We start from the raw sequence: 27,491 nt of genomic DNA on the forward strand, positions 1-27,491 counted from the left end.
AGGGCCTAAAGTCACGGCTTCATAACCAGTGTTTAGAGAGGTATATACTTCCCATTTTTCCTGATATAGTCTGATCTCTTTGGTTCTTTATGCACGAGTAAAAAGTTCCAATCGGGTGAGAAAACAGTTACGTACATAAACATTATGTTAAGTCAGTGCCACCTCTATGATAACTGGAATTTTGCTTTCATTTTAATTAAATATGAAGCAAAACAATTAATATCACTTTTCACTTCAGACCATCTTTAGTTAAAAAAATAGCTCCTGCAGTCTTCTGTCAGTGGTTGTAAAGGCATTCAACATTGTCACTTGTTTAAACGTCTGTTTGGCTGCCAACGGACTGTCCCCAAAAGAACATTTTTGCATCTCAATAGTCTGTCCGGTATCAACAATCTTTAAACTATAAATTTAACGCTGCTGAAGAAAAGGGGAAATAACATTCGCATTGTACTGTCCTGGTATCACACTTACAAAATGAACAAATAATCAGACTATTTCCACTTATCTAGCACTCTGCATCTGAGGATCTCAAATGGCCTGACAAACGTTAATTAACTAAGCTGCACAACACTCCTGTGAGGGTGGCAGGCAGTATGATCCTCTCCAAGCGACAGATGAACGGAGATCCCGGGAGGCCCTTCCTTTGAAAGTCAGTGGCTCAAGCTGGAACTCAACTTCCAGAACTTGGAACTCAACTCCCCAGGCCCATGGTTGAGCATCTCTGCTGAAGCCAAGCAGCACAAAATGTAGATGTTACAACTGATAGACTTTCCTAAATAAATTTAAACTGGAAACCAAGATCAATCTCAAGGAGATTTATCTTTCCTCTAGGTGCAAGAAAAAAGTGCTCTAATAACTACAGCATTTGAACCTACGAAAGAATCTGAGCTATAAGTTATCTAGAACATTCCGTTTTGGCAAATAACATGGAAGAATTTACCTGAATGTTGATTTGCCATGAGCTCCCCCTAAAGATTAACCCAATAAGCTTAACTGTACTTCTGTATTTTATTAACAAATGAAAAACTATACTATATGGTTAATTTTTTTGTGAAATTTAATGATCAATTTTTGGATCCTTATTCATATAGTTATCAGATAAAAAGCCAACTTTTCTGCAATGGAATATTCAATCTAAAAATTCCATTACAAAAATAAAATCCAGAATTTCTTATTCAGGAAACAATAAGATTAATACAGTTGCATCTGCATAAGTTTATCTAAAATATAAAAACCTTTGTGTAGATGTGCATCATAACAAAAAACTTGTCAGAAAAGTAGACAACTTTACATGAATGCTGACTATACTACATTACTTAGTTTAAAATGGTTAAGAAACATCTATTGGAATATATAAAATAATTTACTTATACTTTTAACACAGGTAATTTTAAACATGCTAACCTATTCACAGACCTAAACCTTAAATCTAAAAAACACTGAGTTTTCAAAATATTATTAGTAAATGTTGGTGACCACTTTCAGAAGGTGATTCATGTTTTACAAGATCTATTCTAGAAATGTTAAGATAATAGATTAAAGTTGTCATATAAGCTTAGACTATTTGTAGCAAAGATTCTAAAGGCCTTAATACTTCTTCCTACTAATACAAGAAAATACTCAAAAATTTTGTAGAAATATTGTGTGATTAATATGCAACATAAAGCCTAGTTTTCCTAGAGTAATTTATGAGATCAAGTTTATGGCAATGTGCCTTTTGTCATACTCAAAGCACAGTAGTCAACAAAGAGGCACATGCAACTTAAAATTTTTATATCAAGATCAACTTCATACTAATAACAAGGGAAAAATATAGACATTCACTAAATAAAAATACACATAAATGATATCATATTGAACACAAAACTTAAGCCAAACACTGACCCTGCCTAGGCCAAAAAAAGGAGAAAACCAGTAATGTTAATGAAGAGAACATTTCGAAATTTTAGCTCTTCTTGTGATTCTTATATTTCCTTCCTCACTTTGAGGAGTACAGCAAACTTTCATTGCTAAAACCAGTAAAAAAAAAAAAAAAGTTATCAGAAAGACTAATATGCTGAAAGTAACATTTAATTATGTGCTTTGTAACACAATCCTAACTACATTCAGCCTTTTATTTTAAAATGTTAAATATTTACCAGCATAGTGTTGAACTATATTAAATCAACGTTTTCTGTTGTGCAAGTTTTCCATACTTAATTCGTGATATCACTCTGCATAGTATTTTTAAACGGTTAAGTTTTACTTTAGTATTAGAAACTGGATATATAAATGTATTAATACACTTGTTCTATTAATGCTGTGTTGAATAAACTATTTAATTTAAAAGGTACTTTTTAAATCTAATAGTTTACATTCCTTAAATTGCTTACAATTTCCAAATAATTGTAGTTACTTTCGAGTTCTATTTTATTGTTTAAAATATATAAATATGCATTCTGTAAGCATATTTATAACTACTGTAATTTTTGTTCAAAACATGTAAATTATATTTGTCTATTTCTATGGTGTATTTTAAATTATTACAGGACATCTTCACTAATAACTATGCCTCTGCAACTACAAACTTCAAGTACTTTTTTTTTGCCTTTAGTAAACATGACCTCAAAATTCTGCTTTTTTTTTTTTCTACCACTGGCAGGGTAATGAATTGGAGGTATGTATTCGCTGTGATAATTTGAGAATACCAATACCACCAAAGTAGAATTTGTGTCAAATTCACAATCAGAATGGGCTGTTTCTTAATTCTGTTAGGTGTCTTAAAAAGCACATCATCTAAGATATGTACACACTGAAAATTCCATATACAGCTAATAACCTAAATGTTGCACTATAAATTAAATTGGCTACCCTTCCTATTCCAAATATCCAATAAAATTGGTGATTTCCAAAAGCATTATTCAAATATAAAATGTGAATCTTAAAAGATTTAAATTTTATTACAACCACAGAATGATTCAATGCTCTTCCTTTTATATATGCATATGTATGTATATGTATATATTAATGTAATTTTATCAGATCTCTGAAATTTAGTAGATTACAGCCTTTGAAGATAATAAATCATAGGGTTGGAATTTGGCTATTATTGTAGAACATAGCTAAGGAGTCTCTTGTTGAAGGCTTCCTACTTCAGCAGCTAATGTGGAGGAACTGAAAAGGCGGTTAAAATGATGCAATAGAACTTGAAATCAGGGATTTAAGGAAGTGGAGGAATTGAGAAAAACAATTTTTTAGACAAGTATTATCATCTCCATCTTGCTGAAAAAATGCAACCACTACACTCAGGTTTTTTATACCATTGCTTAATAAATTGTCATTTCAAAGTCTTAGACTATATAAACAATGGCAGAAAAGGTAATATTCCAGAAACAGTCAAAACAATATGGCGTCAAATGAAGATGTCATGGATGAAAACAACTTTAAGTGGAAAAAGGAAGGAAAGAGGTTCCAGTGATATAGATATAAGGCCCCCAAATATACCATACTCTCAAAATGCAGTATGAATGTAATAAAACATAGGACGTTTCATTCCTGCCTTATAACCAGAAGCCGTAAGTCACTTGAGGCCAGAGGAGTAATGGCATGCTGAGAAAACAACAAATATTGACAATTATAAAAATGCAGCTCCATGTATATTCACTGGAAGGGAGTTCCCTAAATTGAACCCCCTCTTGAAGGGCACAGAAACTGTTTCTCTTTTTTCCCGAAGTTACTCATAATAAACTTGCTTCTTCCCTCCAGGAAGGATTCTTTGTTTCTCTCTGTACAGGGGGCATCTCCTCTTCTGTATTCAAGCCCTTCTCTTAGCTCCAGGGCATGACTACAGATGGGAAAGGTAACAGCTTTTATAATTAACTGTGCACCTCTAAGGGGCGTTTTTCAACTCCGCTAGAGAATACTGAGAAGCACAGATAGGCTTCAGAGAATCTGCAGGAAATGAGAGCAGAGCAGCCAAGCAGACGTTGGGAAGAGCAATTTTTCTTCCCAGTACATATCCAGAGAGAACTGACTGGTCTGTGACCCGCAGGTCAAAGCACCGGGCTAATGGAACTCTATTTCCTAACTGGATCTTTTGTAAATGTTAGCTAGTTTCTGATCCTGCCTTCTATGCACGAACAAAGCTTCAAACTCATCCAGAAAAGCTCAAAACTTTCAGAGTTAAGGTAAAATGTCCCAGAGGTGGTGTGTCAGGCATTGAGCAACTACCACTTATTGGGAGCTCATGAATTTTCAAAAATCTAAATTTTTTTTAACAACGCTGAGTCTACAGAGTATGAAGAGAGCAATCGAGGATCTTACCTTACTCAGAGGTTTTGTTTCCTTTATCCACATGGAACTAGGTCTTTCCCCCTAAAAGATCCTGTTCATATCAAATGCATGGCACTCTTCTTTGGCCGCTTTGCACGCTATTCACATTTTAGGCTTTTCTCATTTTTCCCCCTCTTGTTGGCAACTCGACAACAGCGAGCATTGTCATTTGTACATAATTATATCGTGGGTTTTAAAAAACACTGTATTTTTGTATAAACATCTCATCAAGGACATTACATTCTTAGTGATTTAAATCTCTTCTGACTTCCTTATTAACCATATACTGTCATAGCAGCTTAAAATGTAAAAGCCATTTAGTTATTTCAATGTAACAGATGTACATCCTTCTGGGATTCTAAACCTCCCTTCTCCAAATATGGCCTTGTTGTTTTGCATAGTCACCAGGAATGATTAACCAACATTCAATCTGAGCTAAGAGCAAAGACAAACAAGTGACTGCCTAACACTGTATCAAGTAAGTGCACAGCACACACAAACACACATGAGCTACTTGCTGCCACTTTGGCCTTAGGAGTCTAAATCCCCAGATTGAGACAGATCATTAAGTCTCACTTCACACACAACACAATCCCATATAGAAAGAATGTGTGTTCCTCCTTTTGCCCTTCAAAACAAATGAATTATTTAAAAATGAAACCTTCCTACCCGTAACAGGGACTGGGATTCATCCTTGGGCTTGTTTTCTCCCGATGCAGGATACTGCTGGGGGAGGGCCCCAGACTTCTCTCCGCCAGCTGGCACCCCCTGCAGGAATCCCTTGGTTTCCACAGCCAAGCCATAAATAGGTCGCGCCAGATGGGCAGCTTCCACATTGGGGCTATCCCTTAGAGTCTTTGTCTGCTCTTGGGTGCCGGACACAGGCGTCAGCAGCCCCAGGCTTGCTTGGGTGTATGACGGACTCCCCCGCAGGATGTCTGCCCCTCTCCAAGTCACGCTGCGAAGGTCATCACTGGAACTCTCGGTCCAAACTTTCTCTTTGAGCCCGTCCTTCTCCTCCAGCTTCTCTCTCTTCACCACACTCTCAGAAACTGGCTCTCCCATTTTAGAGTCTGGAGTGAGCAGATTGTAGACCTTGAAGTCAATTTTGGGCTCCTCCTTGATGGTGGATATGGCATGACCGTCCTCTTCGCCGTTGGCTGTAGTGATGTCCTGTTCCTGGCAGTGAACAGTGTTGAAGTGCTCCAGTAGTGACTGAGTATCGGCAGCTGTAAAACTGCACTGACGGCATTTGTAGCAGCTGTGTGCTCTCCTGGAGAAGAAGAAAACAGTTATTGCAAAGACAGCGTTCTGGAGGGTTGTTTTATTTTTAATAGCCTTTAAGCACCTGAATTTTCTACCTACTCATGCAATGTAGTAGGTAGAAAGAACTACAATATTCTTAACACCCAAAAACTGGAATGTAATTAACTGGCATTTTCAATTCTATATAAAGTTCCCTTGTTATATTAGCAGTAATAGCCATAACACAGACACACACACAGACACACACACACCATGCACGCACGCACGCACGCTGCTCGTGCTTGGGTGCATCCATTCCAGATGATTAGCATTAAAACTGGTTAGTTTGCATTATTATTAAATGCCCCACTCTGCTCATTTTACCTTGATAGATGCATTTTACCCTGATGGATAATCATTAATTATATTATTTAACTCACTATTCTTATGTTTTCACACCTGATTTCAAATGCCCTTTTCACTTTCTGTTATTTAAACTAAATTGAGGATTTTTCCCCCCCTGTAGATACACTTCAATTTCTAATGCTGAAGTGCTTTGTACAGCTTTTCAATATATTAAAAGGAACTAAATTTAAATATAAAATAATAAATCATTATCAAATTATGAAATGATTTGAAAAAAGAAATAAAGTGTTATTTTCGGTCATCAAATTTAAATCCATTTAGTGAATAAAATATTGCTGACTGATCTAAACTCTAGAAAATAAGATGTACATATAACGCATGATTTTTCTCGAAACAAAGTCTATTCATCTATGAGAACATATACACATTCAAGAAATTGAGTGTCTGTTGAGTGTCAAACATCTTAATAGAGACTTTACAAATATATTGATTAAAAGGGTGTGTGTGTGTGTTTTCTTTTTAAATGGCATAAAACAAGACGATTTTATTATCACATCCCCTACCATCTTCTGCTGTTAAAGAGAGAACAGTAACTGCTCTATTAGGACAAATATTTGATTAACAAAGAAGAACAGAAGTATTGCACTGTAAAAAGCATACCCAAAAGATACACAAGTGATGTGGAATAAGGTATATTTTGTTTAACTATAAAAGCTGTGTATGGCTTTCTAAATAAATATCAGGGAAACACTTTCTACTTCCCTGATATAACTTGCTATGAATTACCAACTTAAAGTAACAAAATAAATTTTGCGAGATATTACTTAAAGCTGTAAGATACAAGTTATGTACTCATATATGTAATTTTTGATAATCATCAAAATATTTCTTTGCCAGGCACTGGGTACACATTGGTGAATAAAAGAAAGTCTTTGCCCACCTGGTGCTTAGAGTCTAGTCAGGAGTGACTAGACAGGAAGTTTCACGTGACTATGAGTCTGTAAGGCCAAAGTGTGACAGATACTAAGAAAGAAATGGATGGTAATTGGTGTCAAGGGCTGCATAGGTAATTAGGAAGGACTTTCTGAGGGAGATATACGAAATCAAAGGGTGAAAAGAAGCTATCCTTGGAGGATGAGGAAGGGGAAAGGAAGCCACATTCTAGCAAGTCTGAGACACTGAAAAGAGGACATTGTGGTTTTAGAGGAATAGACCAGAGGAAGAATGTCAATTGACAAGCTTGAAGGGTTATCTAGAGCTCTGTAGGTCATGGTAGGGATAGGGGATCTCTTCACAGGTAAAGGAAGGCAATCAGCTGGGGAGTAGGGGCTCAGCTGCATGTTTTAATTACTCTGGGGCTGTCATGTTTATCAATAACTTCATTTCTTTATAAGACATGTCAAATGGCTGAAATTCCAAAAGAATGTTCCTATTTTATGGAAGCAAAATTCAAAAGTATAAAACATGTAACAAAATCTCAAGTATTTGTTGAGAGTGCTTAATGTAGCACACAAGAGCTTACATTTTGTCAAGTAAATATGGATATTTACTTTTTACAGAAAATTGTTTCCAATCTTTTCTCCTATTTTTTTCATTAAGTAGTAAAGATAAATACAACAAATCACAAACAATGGGAGGATGAATTGACCATAAAAGCACAATAGTAAAATTAATTTCCTCAAGTGGAAATAGCCTAACCTTTAATGTGAAGATGGTTATGACCAAGAGAAACAATCTTGCCACCAATGTCAAGGCCAGAAAATTCAAAAACAGGACTAAGAATACAAAAGACAATAGACAATACCTAAAATCTAGGACCTAGAACCTCTGTGGATCTCATCTAAAACAGCTTCTTATCAAAACCACATTCTAGCCAGGGACCGGTGGCTCACGCCTGTAATCCCAGCACTTTGGGAGGCAGAGGCGGGCAGATCACCTGAGGTCAGAAGTTCGAGACCAGCCTGACCAACACTGTGAAATCCCATCTCTAATAAAAATACAAAAACTAGCTGGGTGTGGTGGAGGGGGCCTGTAATCCCAGCTACTTGGGAGGCTGAGGGAGGAGAATTACTTGAACCTGGGAGGCGGAGGTTGCAGTGAGCCGAGATCATGACACTGCGCTTCAACCTGAGTGATAGAGCGAGACTCCATCTCAAACAAAACAGAAACAACAAAAAAACCACACACATTCTAGTTTAACCTAATGGGAGATAAACACATAAATCCAAAATTACCCTACTGAATATATTCTACACAATATATTGAGTCATGGAAATTAAAACAACAACAAAAACTTCTGAAAGCACTTAGCAAACCATGATTAATTTTCACCCCAAGATGGTTAGAATGGACTCACTGTCTACTTTAGCATATTTGTGGTTCCTTGACATGGTGAGATCTCTGCTTGAAATCTCTAAGGAGATCCATGCCTATAAATTAAGACTATAAATTACCACTGACACTTCTACCAAAACTGGTAAATCCAGTGACAAAATACCAAAGGATTATAGTGATTCTGTTTCAAGATATTAAGACTGTAAATACCAGGATGACAAGAAGGAGAAAGGATCAACATATATGAAAATAAATACAAAATTCTTGTGGACCACACAGCAAAATTATTTTCAAACAGTAGTCTCTTAGTTCTTACTGGTGAAACAACCAACCACACGGAAGAGTGTAGACTCTTAAGGAGAATGCTTAAGCTTCAAACTTTGGCTCTGTATTCTACAATGTAAGTAACTTTGAATAATTTACTGAACCTGTCTCAGTTTCCTCATCTGCAAAATGAAAATAAAGTTGTCTCTTGATAGGGTTCTTGTGCATATTAAGTAAGTAAATGAGAGTTAATCAGTATAAATCCTAAAATTAAATAAAGCCCCTCTGTTCCCTGTGAATCCACATTCTGTACTGTTTCTCCAAGAGTTTAAACTTACAAACTGATGATTTGGTATCATTCTTTGCCATTCCCCCATGTACCTCAACCACTACAAAAAATATATACGTATTTTTTAAACCAAGCGTATGTCCTAGAAGATCCTTTGCTTTAGGACATGGCCCGGTAGAATATAGTCTATGCTTTTCTGCTTCATCTGGCACCATTCAATGACACGAAAGAATGAGCAGTTTAGCCTTTCACTGCTTGATTGTCAAGCTTTACTCTTTTTTCATTAATAGCAGTCAGAGCCAGTATCTTCAAATTCTAAATAACAAAGACAGTAAGGGCATTACCTGTGTTTTATTAAAACCTTGGGAGGTAAGGATGTTTTATGAATGTATTCGTTAAAAGTTGTTTAGAACATGGCATATCTAGGAATATACCTAAGTAATTAAGATTATGCTGCTTCAATATCTACTAATTCTGAATAAAGATGAAGGGATAGGGGTCGATTAAAAATATTTCTAGATTGCAGAATCAGTAGATATTGAAGTTACATCATCTTCATCTATTATTTAACTAGTACTTCCTCCCAAATATACAAGGTCCTAGGTCCCTGCCCAAAACATGAGTTCATTACAGGGTATCACACCCTGAGACAAGGTGTCTGAGTCTTCTAGGTTTTCTAGTTTGAAGTTCCTGTCCCAAAGGAAAACTCCCTGACTCCTGGCATGTCTCAGCAGGAGCTGCTCTGATCTGCCCGGAGGGGACCTCGTGAACCAACCGACCTAAGCAAAACCGCCCATGGTACAGGTGCTGGAGAGCTGTAGGAACACAGAGAAGAGTGGGGATAGGTATAAAGTACAAAGGAAACAGAAAGTGCAGGGGTAAGTTTTCCGTGAGAACCAGGTTTTATGTCGAAAAGGAAAACACATTTTAACAGGAAGGATATTACAAGGTTGTAAAAACAAGCTCAATTCACACTTCTTTTGAAAGTTCAAAGCACTCATGTCTACAGGTTCTCACGTTCCACTGAAGTATATGGCCCATTTCACAGATAGTAAAATGGAGAAAGAGTGCCTTACCCATTTCATCTATATCAAGCCAAGAACACAGGGCTTCAGACTCCCAGAACAACATTTTATTTTTCTATTTTCCACTGCCTACCTTTCTAATTGTATATAAATGTAAACTACTGATGATACACCAAATGAAAACACAAGGGATGGGAAAGGGCTTCTAAGAGAGAAAAAAGAAACTGACTACAGCGATGGTTTGCAAAACAGGCTGGGCAGCATTGCAACCCGAAGAGTTTCTTTCTCAGCAATAGAGATTCCAAGTCTTCCTTGTCCCACTGAACCAGAATATCCTGGGCATAATCTGAGAATCTAAATGTTTAACTTTAGCAAAGTCCTCAAATGACACCAATGCAGGGATCAGTACCCATAAACTGTATTACTAGCTACATCATGACTCTAAGAAACTTAATGAATAAACGCACAAGACATCTCCTAACTCCCAAGGCTTTAATAAAATACAGGCAATGACCTTGCAATGACCTTACTATTATTGTTATTCAGAATCTTAAGATTCTGGGTCTTACCACTATTTTTGTTTGTTTGTTTGTTTGTTTGTTTGTTTGTTTGTTTTTTTAGTAGAGACGGGGTTTCACTGTGCTAGCCAGGATGGTCTCGATCTCCTGACCTCGTGATCCGCCCGTCTCGGCCTCCCAAAGTGCTGGGATTACAGGCTTGAGCCACCGCGCCCGGCTGGGTCTTACCACTATTAATGAAAAAAGAGTAAAACTTGACATTTAAGCAGTAAACTGCTAAACTGTTCAATCTTTCAGGCTATTGAACACCACTAGGTGAAGCAGAAAAGGCAATCTGCTACAAAGTGCTCTTGAGACTTGAACAACTCCTTTCTCCTTTTATTATCAGATCTAAATGAATGACAGAAAACATATTAAAAAGACAACATTACTGTCAAAAGCCTGGAGCAATATAAACTTTTCAATAACCTATGCTAAAATCTAGACCAATGCTTCTCAAACTAATGTGTAAAAATCACCTGGGGATTTCATTCAAATTCATATTCTGATACTGGAAGACTAAGGTAGGATCTAATATTCTGTATTTCTTCATTTATTTCAAATTTTCCCAGATCCTGATAATATTCTGTATTTCTTACAAACTTCTAGATGATGCCAATGCTGTTGGTCCCCAGAACACACCTTGAGTAGCAAGAATCATGCAACTATGGTCATAAATAACTCATGAGAAGTGTGTTGGCTTGGAGTGTACTCTTAATATACCTGTTTATACTCAGCACTTTCAGAACATTCCCAAATGATTTTATTTTAAGAGACGAGGTCTCACTATGTTGCCCAGGCTGGCCTTGAACTCCTGAGCTCAAGGGATCCTCCCACCTCAGCCTCCTGAGTAGCTGGGATTCCAGACATGAACCACCATACTCAGGTCCAAGAAGAATATTGTTATGAATGGCAACATTGTTATCATTCTTAAGTCACATACACCTTCTGAGTCAACACTCACAGCTGTATAAAATAACCTACAAGCACAAAATTGTCAGGAATAATCCCAATTCATTTTTTCTTTATCACTGTTTGGAGATTGTCTTTAAATATTCTTTAGTGCTAGGCCATTTACATATATTGCCCGCAGCAATAACAAGAAGTATATACTTCCACCCCACTTTGCAGATAAAGAAGCGGAAGCACAAACGAGTTAATTAACATAAAAATATTGAAGGCAAAATAGAATACTTTTGCTCTTATCTATGGTTACTGTTTCATGTACGTTCTTTGATAGTTAAAGCAATGGTTGTTCAGGAATCAGTACCTAAAAGATTTGAGCATATTCTCTGACATGTATTATTCTCTCAATAATAACTGACAAGATCTTCAATATAATGTCACACTTCCAAATCATAAGACTAGATTATAATAAACCCCAGTAAAAGGAAACTTTTCTCAAGAATAAAAGTTTAGTCATTGTGAAAGTACATTAATGTGGATCCTCCTCCAACCTACTAAATGCATTTTCTTTTCATCAGCATTAACATGAAAACTTCAAAGACATTCAGGAAATTTTTCCTCTATTTCTCAAGACCCAACTTAACCACCCCCTCATCCATAAAGACTTCCCAAATGATTCGATCCAAGAAGAAATCTAGTGTCTTCCTCATTACTCTAAATCCTTGTATTCCTCTTCAGTTTTTTTAATCACAGATGGTATTTGATTCAAATCATATATACCTCACTTAACAGGTATATGTAATTACCCTAAGGTTGAAACCAAAGCTCACACATCTATTGATTCCCCTCATGACAAAACATCCAAACAGACAGTAAGTATCTGCTTAATAACAAAGAAATGGACAATCACAGCTCTGGACGTTCAGGATGCTGGATTTAATATGTAGGGTCACAAAGCAGTGGAGAAATACTAAGATGTACACTGATATTTTACAGATGGCATATTTTGAGTAATCCTATGAATAAACTCTTCATTAGCTAAAAACTCCTAAAACTTCTGGGTACATTAAGCCAAACTAATTTCAAATTTTTTACAAATATATGCTTTGCATTAATTTAAATGCTGTATCCTCCTGCCACACTGATAACAAACACTTTCTTCATATTATCTGAGGAAAAAGATGTCGTTTTATAGATCTCCTTAGCATAAGCATAAGGTCATCACATAAAACACAGAATGCTCAGTTAAATTTAAATTTCAGATAATAAATGAATGTTTTAGTGTATGCTGCATAAAATATTTGGGACATGCTTTTATAAAATGTCACTCTGTCCCATATAATATTCGACAACGTGGAGACAAGTCAAAGAAATTTTGATTAAAGAACTAAATCATGCTTTCTCTCTAGGCAAACGACATCAAGTTGCCTAAAAATATCAAATTTGTATTTAATTCAAGTGACTTAGAACCTCTGTGAAAAAATAAGTGTTATTCCTTATTCTACTTTATAGAATTTTCAGGTGCCATAAAAAAGCATTTTTATCCTTCCATGTTTCAATGCACAATAGTCTTTATTCAAAATAGTAGTATTTCATTCATTAGTAGAGAATATTATGAATTATTTTCATAATTCATAAAGCATTGAGGAATGCTTCTAGAAAGAAATCAGCTAAGAGATGCTACTCCTTTACTATGCTCTGATAATATTTTTATTTTTATAATAAACCAACCCACAGTGTATGTGAAGTACAGCTCTGAGGGATGCCTTGTTTTTTTCTTTTAAATGTTAACTTGAGATTTATGTCATCACTTGAAGAGCTCTTTTTACTAAATAACAGTATATTACTTTCAATATTTTTTTAAATCTTAAAGACAATCAATGAATAATTTAAACCACAGTTTTTATTCTTCAATGACTAAATGAGGCATCAAAGTAAATGAATAAATCATAAATACTAATTGATTAGACTTTCTGAGGTATTTTTTGGTTATTACAGAATCAAACAACTACAGATAAATTATCACAGAAGTGGGGAAAAGGAAGGTGATTCAAATACTTCAGTTTAAATGTAGTTCAAGTAGGTCTGAAATCTAACAAAGTCATTTTTGTAATATATGCATTGTTGGTATAAATGTCTACAACAAGTGGCATGTGGCATTACTGCCGCTGTAAAATGATAAAATGAAAAATGAGAAAAGAGTGGCAGGAACAAAGACAAAAACAGAATTACAGATGGATTATTAGGTCAATCTTTGAGAACTGTAAAATGTTAAAAGAGGAGAAACAGTCTACAGAACATAATCCAAGAGAAATTGAAATTCTGGATGAAAATAATTATGTTGTTTACTCATCCTGCATTTTTAAGTTGAAATAATTGGATTAGGATTTGCTCAGTAATAGTAACTGGCTTTTGGGGAGATGCAATGAAGTCCTTATATCTTCAAGTGGTAGAAAAAATACTACTAACACCATACCTTAAAAATCAAACTTAGGATTCCCTTTCAAAAGGTAAACGTTCCCTACAAAATGTTCATATAGAAAGACAAGTCTTTCTACAAAACAGAAAGTAAATAAGGAACAGCAAATTATTTACACAAATGAAAATGGAATTGAAACTGTGACTCAAATGTATCTTATTCCAAGACTTGATAACTGTTCTTGCATAGTATTCAGAAGCATTAATTCTGAAATTTCTAATAAATAATGTATACAAATAAAGGTAATGTCTTTGTGAGGTTTTGTTTGCTTGTTTGTTTTTTGGTGAACTATAATATCCTGGGTAACTTTTTGACTCACAATAGGTATTTTCTAATTGAACTATCATGCTTATTTCAAGGTATTACAAGCAACTGATTTATTAGGTTTTTTTTTTAAAATATGACACATAACATGTACTAATTTAAATGTAACCATGAAGGCCCTCACCCTTTTAGAAATTCTGTATTAACACACTGTATACTTGGAATTTTCAGATACGTTGATAATTAAATAATTATCATAAAAATCCCTTCTTCAGAATCAGCAAAGTACGCAGTCCATATTTTTCACGGAGCTTTTGTGAGATAGAGACTGAGCAGGACCTAAATTAATTTGACCACCTACTGCAACCAATGTCAACTCTTTCAGTCTGACTTTACCTATTTTATGTCTGAAAGTTGAAGCACTGTTCAAAAATTTTAAAATGCATTCGTAAATCTCCTAACACACAGAGTCTTGTCATTGCATACACTACCAAAATATGTGTGCGGTTTTCCGCATTTTAGCCAACAATGAACATTTTAATATTTGTACTAGACAATAATTATATTACTGAGTCTGTAGCAGTTCTTTAATAGTAAGTTCTTTAACAGCGAGATTGATCATTGTTTCATATATTTAATCTACATGGGCAGTGATGAGAATTGATGCCTCATTTTTTATTTTAAAGTTGTATAATGTATGTTAGTGACATACAAATAAATACACACACACATATTCACTGACATCTAAGTTTGCAAACAAATTAAAAACTGAACTCATTACAGAATCACAGAATGTGATTTTACATAAATTGAGATCTATTTGTGTGGAGAGAGGAAGAGATTCTATACAGATATGATTCATATAGATTCATATAGATATGATTCATACAGATATGATTACATATGATAAAGAAAGTACTATTATGGTACAGTAGAATATAGGTATATGATATACATATGAGTATCTCATATATACATATATGTACGCATACATACATATATACATGCACATGTATATATCATGTATTTATACATATATACATGCATGTTTTTATACATATATACATGTTTGTGTATATGTCATATGTATTTATACATACATATACACATGTATGTGTGTGTCATATGTATTTATACATACATATATAGGTATGTGTATACATCAGATGTATGTGTATATATCAGATGTATTTATACATGCATACACATATATGTACATGTATACATGCATATGATATATGTATATCATATACATATAACATGAATATTTGTATGCAGTTTTATTTTGTTATCTTTTGAATTTATATAAAAAAACTATCCCAATGCGACTTGTCTTTATCATCTGTTTGTATTCAGTCAAAATTATTCTTACAAGATTTATTTATGTTGTAGTCACTTGTCATTTACTAAATTCACTACTGTAAAACATTCCACTGCTTGAAAATTCTACAAATAAATTAATCTTTTTTGGAAAGACAATCAGAGTTTTCTCCTGTTTTTATTTTGGACTGACTTTGTTTTGGTTGTTCTGTCTTCTAAAAAATGCAATTATGAACATTTTTGCACGTTTCCTAGCAAACCCATGCAAAAAGTTTTCTTCTGAAAAGTAAAATTATGTAGTCACTGGGAATATGAACATCTGATAATGCCAAATTTTGCCAAATTTGCCTTCCAAAGTAGTATGTTCTGACCACTTCTATCCCTTATAAGATGTTTTATTGTAAAATCTATGTTTTCTGAGATTAATAATCTCTCTTTTTTTGTTTGGTTAGAATTGGCCCTGTATAACTTTATCCTTAGCTTTTTGTTACTGAGGTCTAATTTCATTGCACTGAGTCAAAGGATATATTCTATGAGATACTGGTTTTTGAAATGTAATTTCTTTTTGACTTAATATGTTTCAGTTTATATAACTGCTCTATATGTGCTTTAAAAGCATGTACATTCTCTAATTGTTTGGTACAGAATTTGTATATTTTTATTAAATCAGGTTTGGTAATTTGTTTTTCAAATATTTTCAATTTTGAAAAATGTTTTGTGCCTAACTTTTAACAAGGAGTTTTCTTAAAACTTTATCATTGTGATTGTGGTGTGTCATGTTTTCCCTGTAGTTCCTCTATCACTTTTTGCTTTACTTATTTGTATTTACATGTTATGTATTTAGAACCATTGTATCTTCTGAAGAAGTTAAACCTCTTATTATGCAATGATCCCTTCTTTCCTCCATATGCTGTTTGTAATAAAATCTTAAAATTGTATGAGATTAATAAAGATACCTCAATTTTCCTTTAGTTTATATTTACTGGTATAACTAAGTCTATTCTCTTCTTTTGAACATCCAGAGACTTATGTTTCAGATGTATATCCAGTATGCAGGATATAGTTACAATTTTTTTTAATATCATCTGATATCTTTTCAGTGGAAAAGTTTAACACACACACGTTAAGACTTTTGATATCAGCAATTTTTGTAGATTTTACTTTAAAATGTCTATATGTCTAACTTTTCCCACATATTTTCTCACCTTTTTTTAAAAAGTTAATTGAATTTGTTCTTTATTTCATTATTCCATTTTTTTTCTCCTCTATAGTTTTGGAAGTTACGCATTTATTTCCTATTCTTTCATTAGTTATCCTTAAATTTTTCCAAGTACGTATAACGAAGTCCTAGCTCACTAACTCACCTTAGTCTTTGTCGCCCAGGCCAGTGGCATGATCATGGCTCACCGAGCCTCGACCTCCTGGGCTTAAGTGATCCTCCCATGTCAGTGCCTGAGTAGCTGGGACCACAGGTAATCACCACTATACTCAGATCTTTTGTTTGTTTGTTTGTTTGTTTATATATAGATGAGATCTTGGTATGCTGCCCAGGTTGATCTCAAACTCCTGGGTTCAAGCCTTGGCCTCCCACATACTGGGATTACAGGTGTGAGCCACTGTGCCCCACCTAGTCTGTTCCTTTTTTAACTGCATAAATGAGACAGGCAATGTTTGTTTAGATTTGCTCAGATGTTTCCCTAGTCTTCACTTATCAGAAAATGTCTTTGCTTTGCTCTTATTCTTGGGAGATAGCTTTGATGGTCACATAATACAAGGTTGACTATCTGATGTTTTTTCAAAACTCTGAATAATATACCTCCTTCCTCCAGTTTCCATTGTTGCTAATAAAAAGTCTGTCAACTTAAACGTCTTTTCTGAGTAGTTTGTTTCTTGTTAGTCTACAGCTGCTCTCAAGGATGTCTCTGCCTTGGCATTCTCACTTTTGCTACATGTGTGTGTAACTGAATTTATTTGTATACATCATCCTGTTTAGTGTATGCTACGCTTCTTTGTATCTGAGTATTTATGTCTTTCATTAGTTCTAGAAAATCTTTTTCCATTTTCTCCTCAAATACTGATTACCTACTCTCTATTCTCTATATTTTCTTTCTTCTGGGACACTGATTAGATGCATGTTAGAAGAGCTCATTATATTCCATACCTTACTATATGTCGTTGATATTTTGCATCTCTTTGCTCTCTCTTATTCTAATGCCTCATCCTGATTAATTCATTTGCTCTCTTTAATTGTCTAATATGTAGTTTAATCAATCCATATGTTTTAAGTTTGAAGAGTTAATATTTCTCAATTAAAACAATGTTATTTGTTAATTTTTTGGTGATCTTGATTTTTTTTAAATTTTACTTTAAGTTCTGGAGTACATGTGCAGAACGTGCAGGTTTGTTACATAGGTATACATGTGCCATGGTGGTTTGCTGCACCTATCAACCCATTATCTAGGTTTTAAGACCCATGCATTAGGTATTTGTCCTAATGCTCTCCCTCCCCTTGCCCCCGACTCCCCAACAAGCCCCAGTGTGTGATGTTCCCCTCCCTGTGTCCATGTGTTCTCATTGTTCAACTTCCACTTATAGGTGAGAACATGCGGTGTTTGGTTTTCTGTTCCTGTGTTAGTTTGCTGAGAATGATGGTTTCCGGCTCCATCCATGTCCCTGCAAAGGACATGAACTCATTCTTTTTTATGGCTGCATAGTATTCCATGGTGTATATGTGCCACATTTTCTTTATCCAATCTATCATTGGTGGGTATTTGAGTTGGTTCCAAGCCTTTGCTATTGTGAACAGTGGTGCAATAAACATACATGTGCATGTGTCTTTATAGCAGAATGATTTACAATCCTTTGGGTATATACCCAGTAATGGGATTGCTGGGTCAATTGGTATTTCTGGTTCTAGATCCTTGAGGAATTGTCACACAGTCTTCCACAATGGTTAAACTAATTTAAACTCCCACCTACAGTGTAAAAGTGTTCCTATTTCTCCACACCCTCGCCAGCATCTGTTTCCTGACTTTTTAATGATCGCCATTCTAACTGGCATGAGATGGTATCTCATTGTGTTTTTGATTTGCATTTCTCTAATGAACAGTGAAGACGAGCAGTTTTTCATGGTTGTTGGCAGCATAAATATCTTCTTTTGAGAAGTGCCTGTTCATCTAGTCTCATGTTGCTTGATCATTTTTAATTGTAACTTTCATATCTTTGAATGCTTATTTGTATTTTATAACTGAAAACTCCTGTATCTAAAGTGACTGGGTATCTAGCTACATCTATTATTTGTGTTTTCTACTGATTTCACATATGGTGGCTTATTTTCCTGTCCATATGGTGAATTTTCATCATAGTGAGCTCATACAAGATTTATCTGCATCCATCAATATCTGGGAGGTAAAAATTGGAGTACTTTTCTGTAGACAAATTTGTATTTAATTATGTCAGAAGTCAGAGGGAGGACTAATGTAAAAATCCTAGCCACTTCAAGATCTAAGCTTAAAGCAAAACTCAGATTCAACTCCTCCTCTCTATGAGTAACTCCAGGCTTAGTCTTCTGATCAAATGCAACATCGACATTGGCATTTGCCCTCAGTGTAACCTCACATTCCAAGCTTACCCTTCACTTCTCCCTACTCTGTGTTTAGTGCACTCTTCATGAAAGGTAGAACAAAGGCTCCAAAAATTTTTCTTACTTTGTAGAAGTCTGGCAATGCATTACAAAATACGTTTTATCTAGTATAGTTGTTTTGCAGGGAAGTAATCCTCCTACTTATGCCAAAAACCTAAGTTATAACACTGAAAATTTTGATAAGAAAAGTAGCAGTCAATAGACAGCAGGTACAAAATTGAATTAAATGATAAATAATAATAGAAATGCAGTGAGAAAACCATTTATAAGTGGAATATAATAACCCAGTTATGATCTGAGTTAGGGGTATCATAGGTAAATGCTAAACATTAAGAGAATGGACCAAATCCCTGTTGCTGACTAGATCATGTTTACAGTTCTACCAAGTTTAACTTATTTCTTAAAGAAAACACCCATGCCATGGAATCGACACCGAGGTCTTTCAATCAGAGCTCTAGATCAACTCTTCTGCTTCTCAGCTACAGTCATTTTATAGCTAAATGATTTCACATGTTGTACAGTTCATGGCTTATGCTAATTTTTACTACACCGTTAAGTCTTCTATATAAAGCACTCAAAAGCCTAGAATATTTCACAGAAATAACATAGAATTATGGCAGAAGTTTCCCAACATGAATAGTTTGAGTAAACAAATTTAATTATACCGATACTATGTGATAAGGTACACTTGTCCTCTTATTCTATCTTAAAAGTGGGGCATTTTTGGAAAATGCTTTGATAGCAGATCAAGTTCTGAACATCCACGTGACTATGTCCTTTCACATCTCTGGGGCCGCTATTACTGTTCAGCTTTCAGTAGAGTTTCTTTATCTTTCCTGCTAAGCTGTGACTTCTGAAATCGGAAGGCTCCAAATTTCAAATATCTCTATAAGAACTCAGAAACAGATGAGCAATAAACTACTCAGCACCTTAAAGGATCTGTGGTCAGCCAAACTCTATCAGGATTTAAATATAAGTGCAAGAATATTTTAATGCCCTATGGACAAGTGCTATTTAAATTTTTAGCTAATAAAATGCTGAGAAGTTGACTTAAATTCAAAATGAACAGGCAACTCCCGTTTGGTATAGAAGCCTAGGTCCACAGAAGGGTTCCAAGACCATATAATAGTGAAGGATTAAAATGTAGCTCACCTTGGAAATCTCAGCTTATTCATAACTACTGTGAAGTCAAAAACTCACAGGGATCTCATTTACATAAAGATATTCACTGAACTCCCATTAGGCATCCTGCCACTGTGTTAAATCGTGCAGAATCAGTGGTGAACAAGAAAAGAATAGTTCTCTTTTCTCTAGAGCTTACTTTCATCACTGAATATTAACTAAATTCTGACAGTATTCAGTAATAGTTTTATTCATATTTTATTTCTTGGGGGATTATTTTGTTTACCTAAAGCATGTGAAAACCCTGTTTTCCCAGACAGATTCTCAAGCAATGCCTCAGCTGCATCAATAGAAAAACCACTTGTCCAACTGTACTGGTAGCTAGATGTATCAGAATGAGTGTGTGTGCATGTGTGCGTGTGTGTGTGTGCACATACGTGGGTACGCAGGTCCAAGATGTGTGTGTGTTCTGGCTGGTTCCCTCATGATTAAAGAAAATCATGACGATTTCTCAAAATCGTCCTTGTCCTTTTCAAAAAAAGAATGGACTATCTGATTTTTACATCACTCAACAAATGTACATGAACAATGTGCACATACGCATATATCCACACTGGCAGAGCTCAGAAAGCAGCTGATGTCTGCGAGCCTCAGAAATAAATTAACATGCAGCTAACATCAGAGGAGCCAGAAACACTCATTGCAAGTGTGAACACACATTTGATTGCAGGACTGTATCTTTCCCAGGGCTGACCTTATAAATTAAACAGTGTAAATCTCAAGTAAGTGTTTTCTGAACATTTTGATTCACTGTGAGCACTGGGATGTCCTTCAAATTAACATCTAACATTATTAGCCTATTGTTGGATATGAACTGCTTCATTACTGGTGACTGAAAAAACATACACACACTCGCACTAACACACAACTTTTAAAAGAAGTGGAAGAAACTGTTTAACATCTTGGGGTATAGAAATTGAAATGAGTAGATTTTTAGACTAGGATATTGATAGAGTAAGCAAAACTTTCTACTTTGATGCCAAAAGGCATAATAATAAGAAAGTACCCAATGAGCACTAAATAATACCTAAATGCAGGGTACCACCAACGCTTTGCTGAACTAATTCCTATTTATAACCAAGGCTCAGTTTAAGTGCTCCTTCCCCAGGAAGGCATTTCCTAATCTATCATATTAGGTTATGTTATCATTATATTCAAACACACTGCCTTGCACTTCATCTTTTATGACAATTACTACTCTTGTAATCATCTAAGTGTCTCATCTTTCCTACTAAACTGTAAGTTCCATGAGGGCACTGACTATGTCTTCTCTTCTATATTCATTCAATGCCTGGTACAATAGGAGTTTTGACATTAATTAAGTAAAGAATGAATGCATAAATGAAATAAAGATACATATCCTATACTTATCTTTAGATATTATAAAAGATTAACTGGGAAAGTTAATGTTTATAAAGAGAATAGAGTGAAAGCAGAAGGAAAACACAAACATCCCACATCCATTTAAGAATCTGGAATAACTCAAGCAGTTTTACCTACTTGGAGGAGCAAGTCTACATCCAAAATCACACATATTACAAAAATTCTCACCTTTAGATTACTGTTTATATGCCAAACAAGGATGTTGCAGAATTGTTCAAAGCTAGAAGAATATATAATCTCATTTTAAAATAAAAATGAGCAACAGGTTCTCAAAATTTTTTCTCAGAATAGAGAATAGGATATATTTACAATAGTAACTTTCATTTGGGAGCTGCCCTGTCAAAAAAATATAGGATGTGGAGTCATATTTAGTAAGGACAAATAAATGGACTATGATAAATTAGTAAACTCATCAGCATTATTAGCATCACTGTGAATTTAAAAAGACAACCAGTAAATGGTATAAAACAAGCATCAAACATGAGCATACAGTCCAAAAGAAGGAACCAAATTAAAGTCTACAGTGATCACAGCTATAACTATACCACCTGCAAATCTGTGATGATCTTTTATGTGGTCTTCTCCTATAACTTCCCCAAGTCATCGGAATCACTCCCAACAATTCCTGGTTCAGCCCTCTTTCTGTGGATTTTTTCTATTATTTTATTTGTATATTCCTCCTGACCTACCCCCCTTTGACTCACCTGTAGTGTCGGGAAATCTCTTCTTCCACCTGGGTAATAAAATCACATTTGGTACATGAGTGTTCTTTGCTTTCCTTGACAGCCTGCTGCCCATCCGATCCTTGCAGGTGATTCGCTTCTTGTTTGACATCTGATGCTTGGGACTCATGCACACCCTCATAATGAAAGAGGAGTACATCTACGTCAGGGGTGGTGAATGAACACTGATGGCACTGATGCTTGACTCGTGAGCTTCCGGCTGCCCCAGGAGACAAGTGCAGAAGCAAGAGTGCACAGTGGGAACAATTACTTTTTCTACAAGCAAACGGATAAGTAATTTCTCCAAGGTGCTTTTCTGGGCTGCAAAGTCCTCTGGGACAGAATGGACAGTGTTTAATGGTACACTTGTGAATGTTATGGAGCTGTTGATAATGACGGAGAAGAGGCCCCACTACAATTACATCAGGGCCATGGCTTTTGGAATATCGGAAGTCACAGAACTGACAATTATAGCTCGTTACCATATTATCCTCGGCTCCCTTGCTGGAGAAGTCCTTCTTTTTAGCCCCACTCGAGCTCTTGTCTGCCTTGCTCATTGTCTCTCCTTCTGAACTTTTGGCTAGATCATTCTGATTAATGACAGAGCCCCTGGAAAGCTTATCATTCAACTCTGGATTAAGGCCGCCTGACTGCACTGCTCCGTGCTGCTTGCCATAATGTTCTAGCAGTTTAAGTGAGCTAGATGACTCACAGCTGAAACTACAAAATTTACACCAGTAGTAACTGGTGGCCTCTGTACCATTTTGTCTCGAGGAATCGAGGGGCTTGATGGGCACTGAGTACCCAACAGGAGTGTCATCTCCTGCTTTGACTGTTATCTTGTCCTGCCATTTTCCCAAGTCTCCAGAATCACTGGATCGAAGTGCCGGGATGGACTTGTTAGAGTTTTTCTCTGAAGGTTTTGCAACCTCAGAGGAGGGGAGAGAAGCTTTTATTTTGTTTGGGTGCGTCTGAAGAAAATGTTGTTCTAATTCGGTGGACGAGTTGCCCATATAAGTGAAATTGCAGAATTTACAGCGGAAATACTTGGTGTTTCCTTGGCAATCTGGTGTTTTCCGTCCAATGCCAATGAATGTTCCACCTGAAGTCACCTGGAGAAAAGAAGAAATGGACTTTACTTCTGAGGTGTCATTAATTCAATGGGTCCTCTGCAGGGGAGGGGGAGGGTACTGCCAAGTATTCCACATCAAAAAATACAATAGTACTCCTGCTTATTATGAAATCACTTGAATAATCACAGAGCCAAATAAATTCACTCTTCATTTCTCAACAGTTACTCTTTGAGAGGCTCATTATGTTATACACTGTAGGCCAAAGTAACAGGTGAGGGTAAGTAATAAATGTACTATAATTTGAAAGACTGAATAATATATTGTTTAAACTAAGAAAACAATTTTCAACACAGTATGTTTTACTATTGCCTCCTTCAAATCACACTCCTACAGAAGCATCCTAATCACATGGGATTTCTTTTCAAAAGGTGAGGCGTTACTGTCAAAACTAGAGGCACTTGCTCAAAAAGTACTCAAGGCAGATGTTCTCCAATGAAATATTCTGTTCAGTTCCTACAGCAGTGAGGCTGCAGGCAAAGATGAGGTCTCTGTTTTAGGTAATATAAAGGTGCTCAAATGACCACCCAAAATGGCTTATAATTAAAGCTCAGTGAAACAAACAAAAAGATGAATTGAGTATGCAGGAAATACTAGTGAAGAAGAACCATGTAAATAAAGAATTTTGAATGTTTCCCAATCTAGAACAAACAAACAAAAAAGAAAAATCTTCCAGGGCCTTATTTGATTACGGTTCTGTTTCATTGCAAAGGGCTCCCAACTTCTCACATGAGTAGGTCATGGAGATGTTTGAATGGCAAAATGAAATAATTCCACCATAAAAATAACTACAGCTCTGCTTTCTTTCCCAAATTATGAAATTACATGGAATCAGGACTATGAAAGCCTTCAAAGGGCACTTTACGTAAAATCCTTCCTCCATTCTCAGTGTGTATCTCAATAGGAGTACAATTAAGCCACCACTGAGCAGCCAAAATTCAGAGTTTAAAATAGAGTTTTTGAATGAAATACTCCAAAAAGGGGGGAAAAAATTCTCTTCCAACCACCAGGGAATTTTTAAATTTTCCCAGCAACCAGATGTAATATATTAAGCAAGTGGCATAATCATGTTCTGCCTTCTTCAACAGCTGTTCAAAAATGACACGTGTGATCACTGTTCATATCCAAATCACTCCATGAGAAAAGTCTCAGGCATCTCAAAATCATGTAAAGGCTCTATTTGAAATGCAAATAATATTGCTGTAGTACACTGAGAGATATGTTTGTACCTCTATTGTACAGGACTAAGATTGAAGTATTCTTTTTGCTATTGAAAACAGATGTGACTTTGATCAAGTTACTTAACCTCTCTGGCCAATAGCTTCTTCAACTGGGGCAACCTCTAAATTCATATCCAGTATTATAGTTCTAAGAAATGTGCATTAATACATAAACAACTCAACATTTACTGTACATTAAGACAGGAACTTACAAAAGTTTCCCACAGCCTTTAATCAAAGGATGTAATGTTTCGCATTAGGCAATGTCTATAGCCACCACCCCAATCGCATAGATCTCAGTCTGTCAATGACAGAGTATCAACCAGCCAGAAAGCTAAGAATGGGGCACCCTTCCAGGCAGCAAACCGACAATCATTCAATGGTGTGAGAGATTTCAAAGTCATACACTCAGGTATACAGAATAGAGCATTCTAATCTAGCATTTAAGTGACTAAAGCAACTAAAACTTGCACTGAAATACAATGCATAATATTATAAAAATCTATACATATATTTCCCAATTCAGTGGAGGTAAAGAGAAAGTTTATTTGCCAAAAAAAAATATATATATATACACACACACACACACACACACATTTAAATGGATAGCCATCAATCAGGTTCTTTGTTCTGGAACTTAAACTTGATTCAAAAGGGATACATTCAGATGTATCCTCTTCTTCTTTAACATAGGCAAAGAAAGAAAGTGTGCAAAATCTAGAGATAAAAAATTTTCTTGTTTAAGCTTTCACATTGCATCAGCGTTGCCAAGCTTCCCTATTATAAAACGCTTTGAACTTCTGCTTGTTGAACCAAGATTCCCAAGAAACCACCAGGCATCATCACTATTTCTTTGATTTTGCAATCTTTAAGCCTCATGTGCCATGACCACACTGAAAGGGCTGAACAAAGAGCATACATACACTTAAGAAATCCCTAAACATATGATTTTGAAGTGGATTTAAATTATTACTAAGCATCCCAACATCCTAAAAAGGTTGCTGTTATTTAAAAACAACCTAAGAATTCAGAAAACCCAGGCTACGAATCAATACTATCAGGAGAAGGGGACTACGAAAGAAAGGCAATTTTGTGAAAAATTATCAGTAAAGCATTTTGGTTTAGGATTAACTAAGCTATAAAAAACGAGTTAGGTCTTTGAAGTTGGTGTACGTGTCTAGATGTGTTTTTTTTAACCCAGGGAAAATGTGCCAACTTCATTATTTAAGAAGCTTTTAAGGGCTATATATTTTAATTATGCTGAAGAATAAATACCTTCATACTATTGACTGCTCTTTCAAAAGTCAAGCTGGCAAATGAAAACTCATGGATCTCATTTAATGGCAAGAACAATACTGACACTTCTATAGGTTACATACTTGCCTTTTTGGTTAATATCAGCAAATAATATTAGTATTATATATTATTAAAAGCTAATACAATATTAGAATTACATATTTTAAAAAGCAGTTTTGGAAAACATAATGACAGTGTTCTATTCCTTTTTTCTTTCAAAAAGAAAATCTAAAAGCTCTATTTGTGGCAATTTTTATACTTTCTATACTACTAGAGGTACATTCAAGTCATAGTGAAATATAACTGACATACAACATTTAAATGCCATTTTACAGTAAAACAAAATTTATTATTTTAGGAGACACTACTGGTGTCTATTGACCACATTCATTTTATTTGCATGCCCCAGATACCCCATTTTAAATCTGTTCTTTTCTAGGGTAAAAACAAATATACAGTGAGAACAATTACGCAAAATAAGTGTTTGCAGCAATGGTTTATTGAAACGTATTGTCTGGAAACAGTGCCTACATATTCAAAAAACATTGCAAACTTTTCAAATGGCTAAATCCAACGTGGAGTAGAAAAATTTACTGCTTCTTATCTATGACTATACTAAAAAGAGAGTGCAAGCAGAATAAAGAGCACAGCTTTCAAACTTCCTTCTTTTGCTAACCAGAACTTTAATTATAACCCTTTAAACCCAGCAGTTCCTCTGGTAATGATATCCAAATTTTTAAAATTATATTAAACTGTAATTTCTGTTTGGGCCAAAAACTACATGTATTATCCCTCTAATTAGTAATAACTAAGTGTTCGGCTTGTGTCAGACTCTGCGACAGATATTAGACATATAATATTGAAGAGGTAGACAATTTTACATTTTAAGATTAAAAAATTATAGATAAAACCCTTTATTCATTTGTATTTACATCTGCCTATATTTATTTGCTTCTAGAGGAAGTTCTCTAGCTCAAATTCTATGAAAAGATCCATTATTTAACCTCCTGGCACCTTGGTTTCCTGGCCTCTATGGATATAATACTATACAACTTGTCATTTTATGGGATTATTATGAGGATCAAGTGAGAACGATAGATTTGTGCTGTCCAATAGTATTCCCTGAGATGATTAAAATGTTCCACAGCCTTCCTTGGCCAATATGGTAGCCACTAGCCACAAGTAGGCTTGGTAAAAATGAAGAACTAATTTTTAAATTTACTTTCATGTATTTTTCTTAGCATTTCATTAATTTATTTGTAATTAACTGAAATGTATATATTTTAAAAAATTCTTTTTTAGAGGCAGGGTCTCTGTCACCCAGGCTGGAGTGCAGTGACACGATCTCCGCTCACTGTAACCTCCGCCTCCTGGGCTCAAGCGAATCCTCTCACCTCAGCCTCCAGAGTAGTTGGGAAAATAGACACACGCCACCATACCCAGTTAATTTTTGTATTTTTTGTGGAAACAGGGTTTCGCCATGTTGCCCAGACTGGTCTTGAACTCCTAGGCTCAAGCTTGCCACTTCCCTTGGCCTCGCAAAGTGCTGGGATTA

The 27,491-nt window shown here is 35.4% G+C and overlaps 1 protein-coding gene across 11 annotated transcripts in view; it reads right to left on the reverse strand.

Moving 5' to 3' along the window:
- TRPS1 (transcriptional repressor GATA binding 1) overlaps nt 1-27,491 on the reverse strand; it is a 261,087-nt gene that overhangs the window by 173,478 nt on the left and 60,118 nt on the right. For all 11 annotated transcript variants that reach the window (XM_021942574.2, XM_021942568.2, XM_021942570.2 and 8 more), the window contains 2 exons: nt 22,273-23,402; nt 4,981-5,584 (listed from right to left, as the gene is read on the reverse strand). In XM_021942574.2, the coding sequence (XP_021798266.2) occupies nt 4,981-5,584; nt 22,273-23,402 (1,734 nt within the window). The remainder of the gene's footprint in view (nt 1-4,980; nt 5,585-22,272; nt 23,403-27,491) is intronic.

The sequence above is a fragment of the Papio anubis genome, chromosome 8, assembly GCF_008728515.1.
Source record: "Papio anubis isolate 15944 chromosome 8, Panubis1.0, whole genome shotgun sequence".
Taxonomy (NCBI): Eukaryota; Metazoa; Chordata; class Mammalia; order Primates; family Cercopithecidae; genus Papio; species Papio anubis.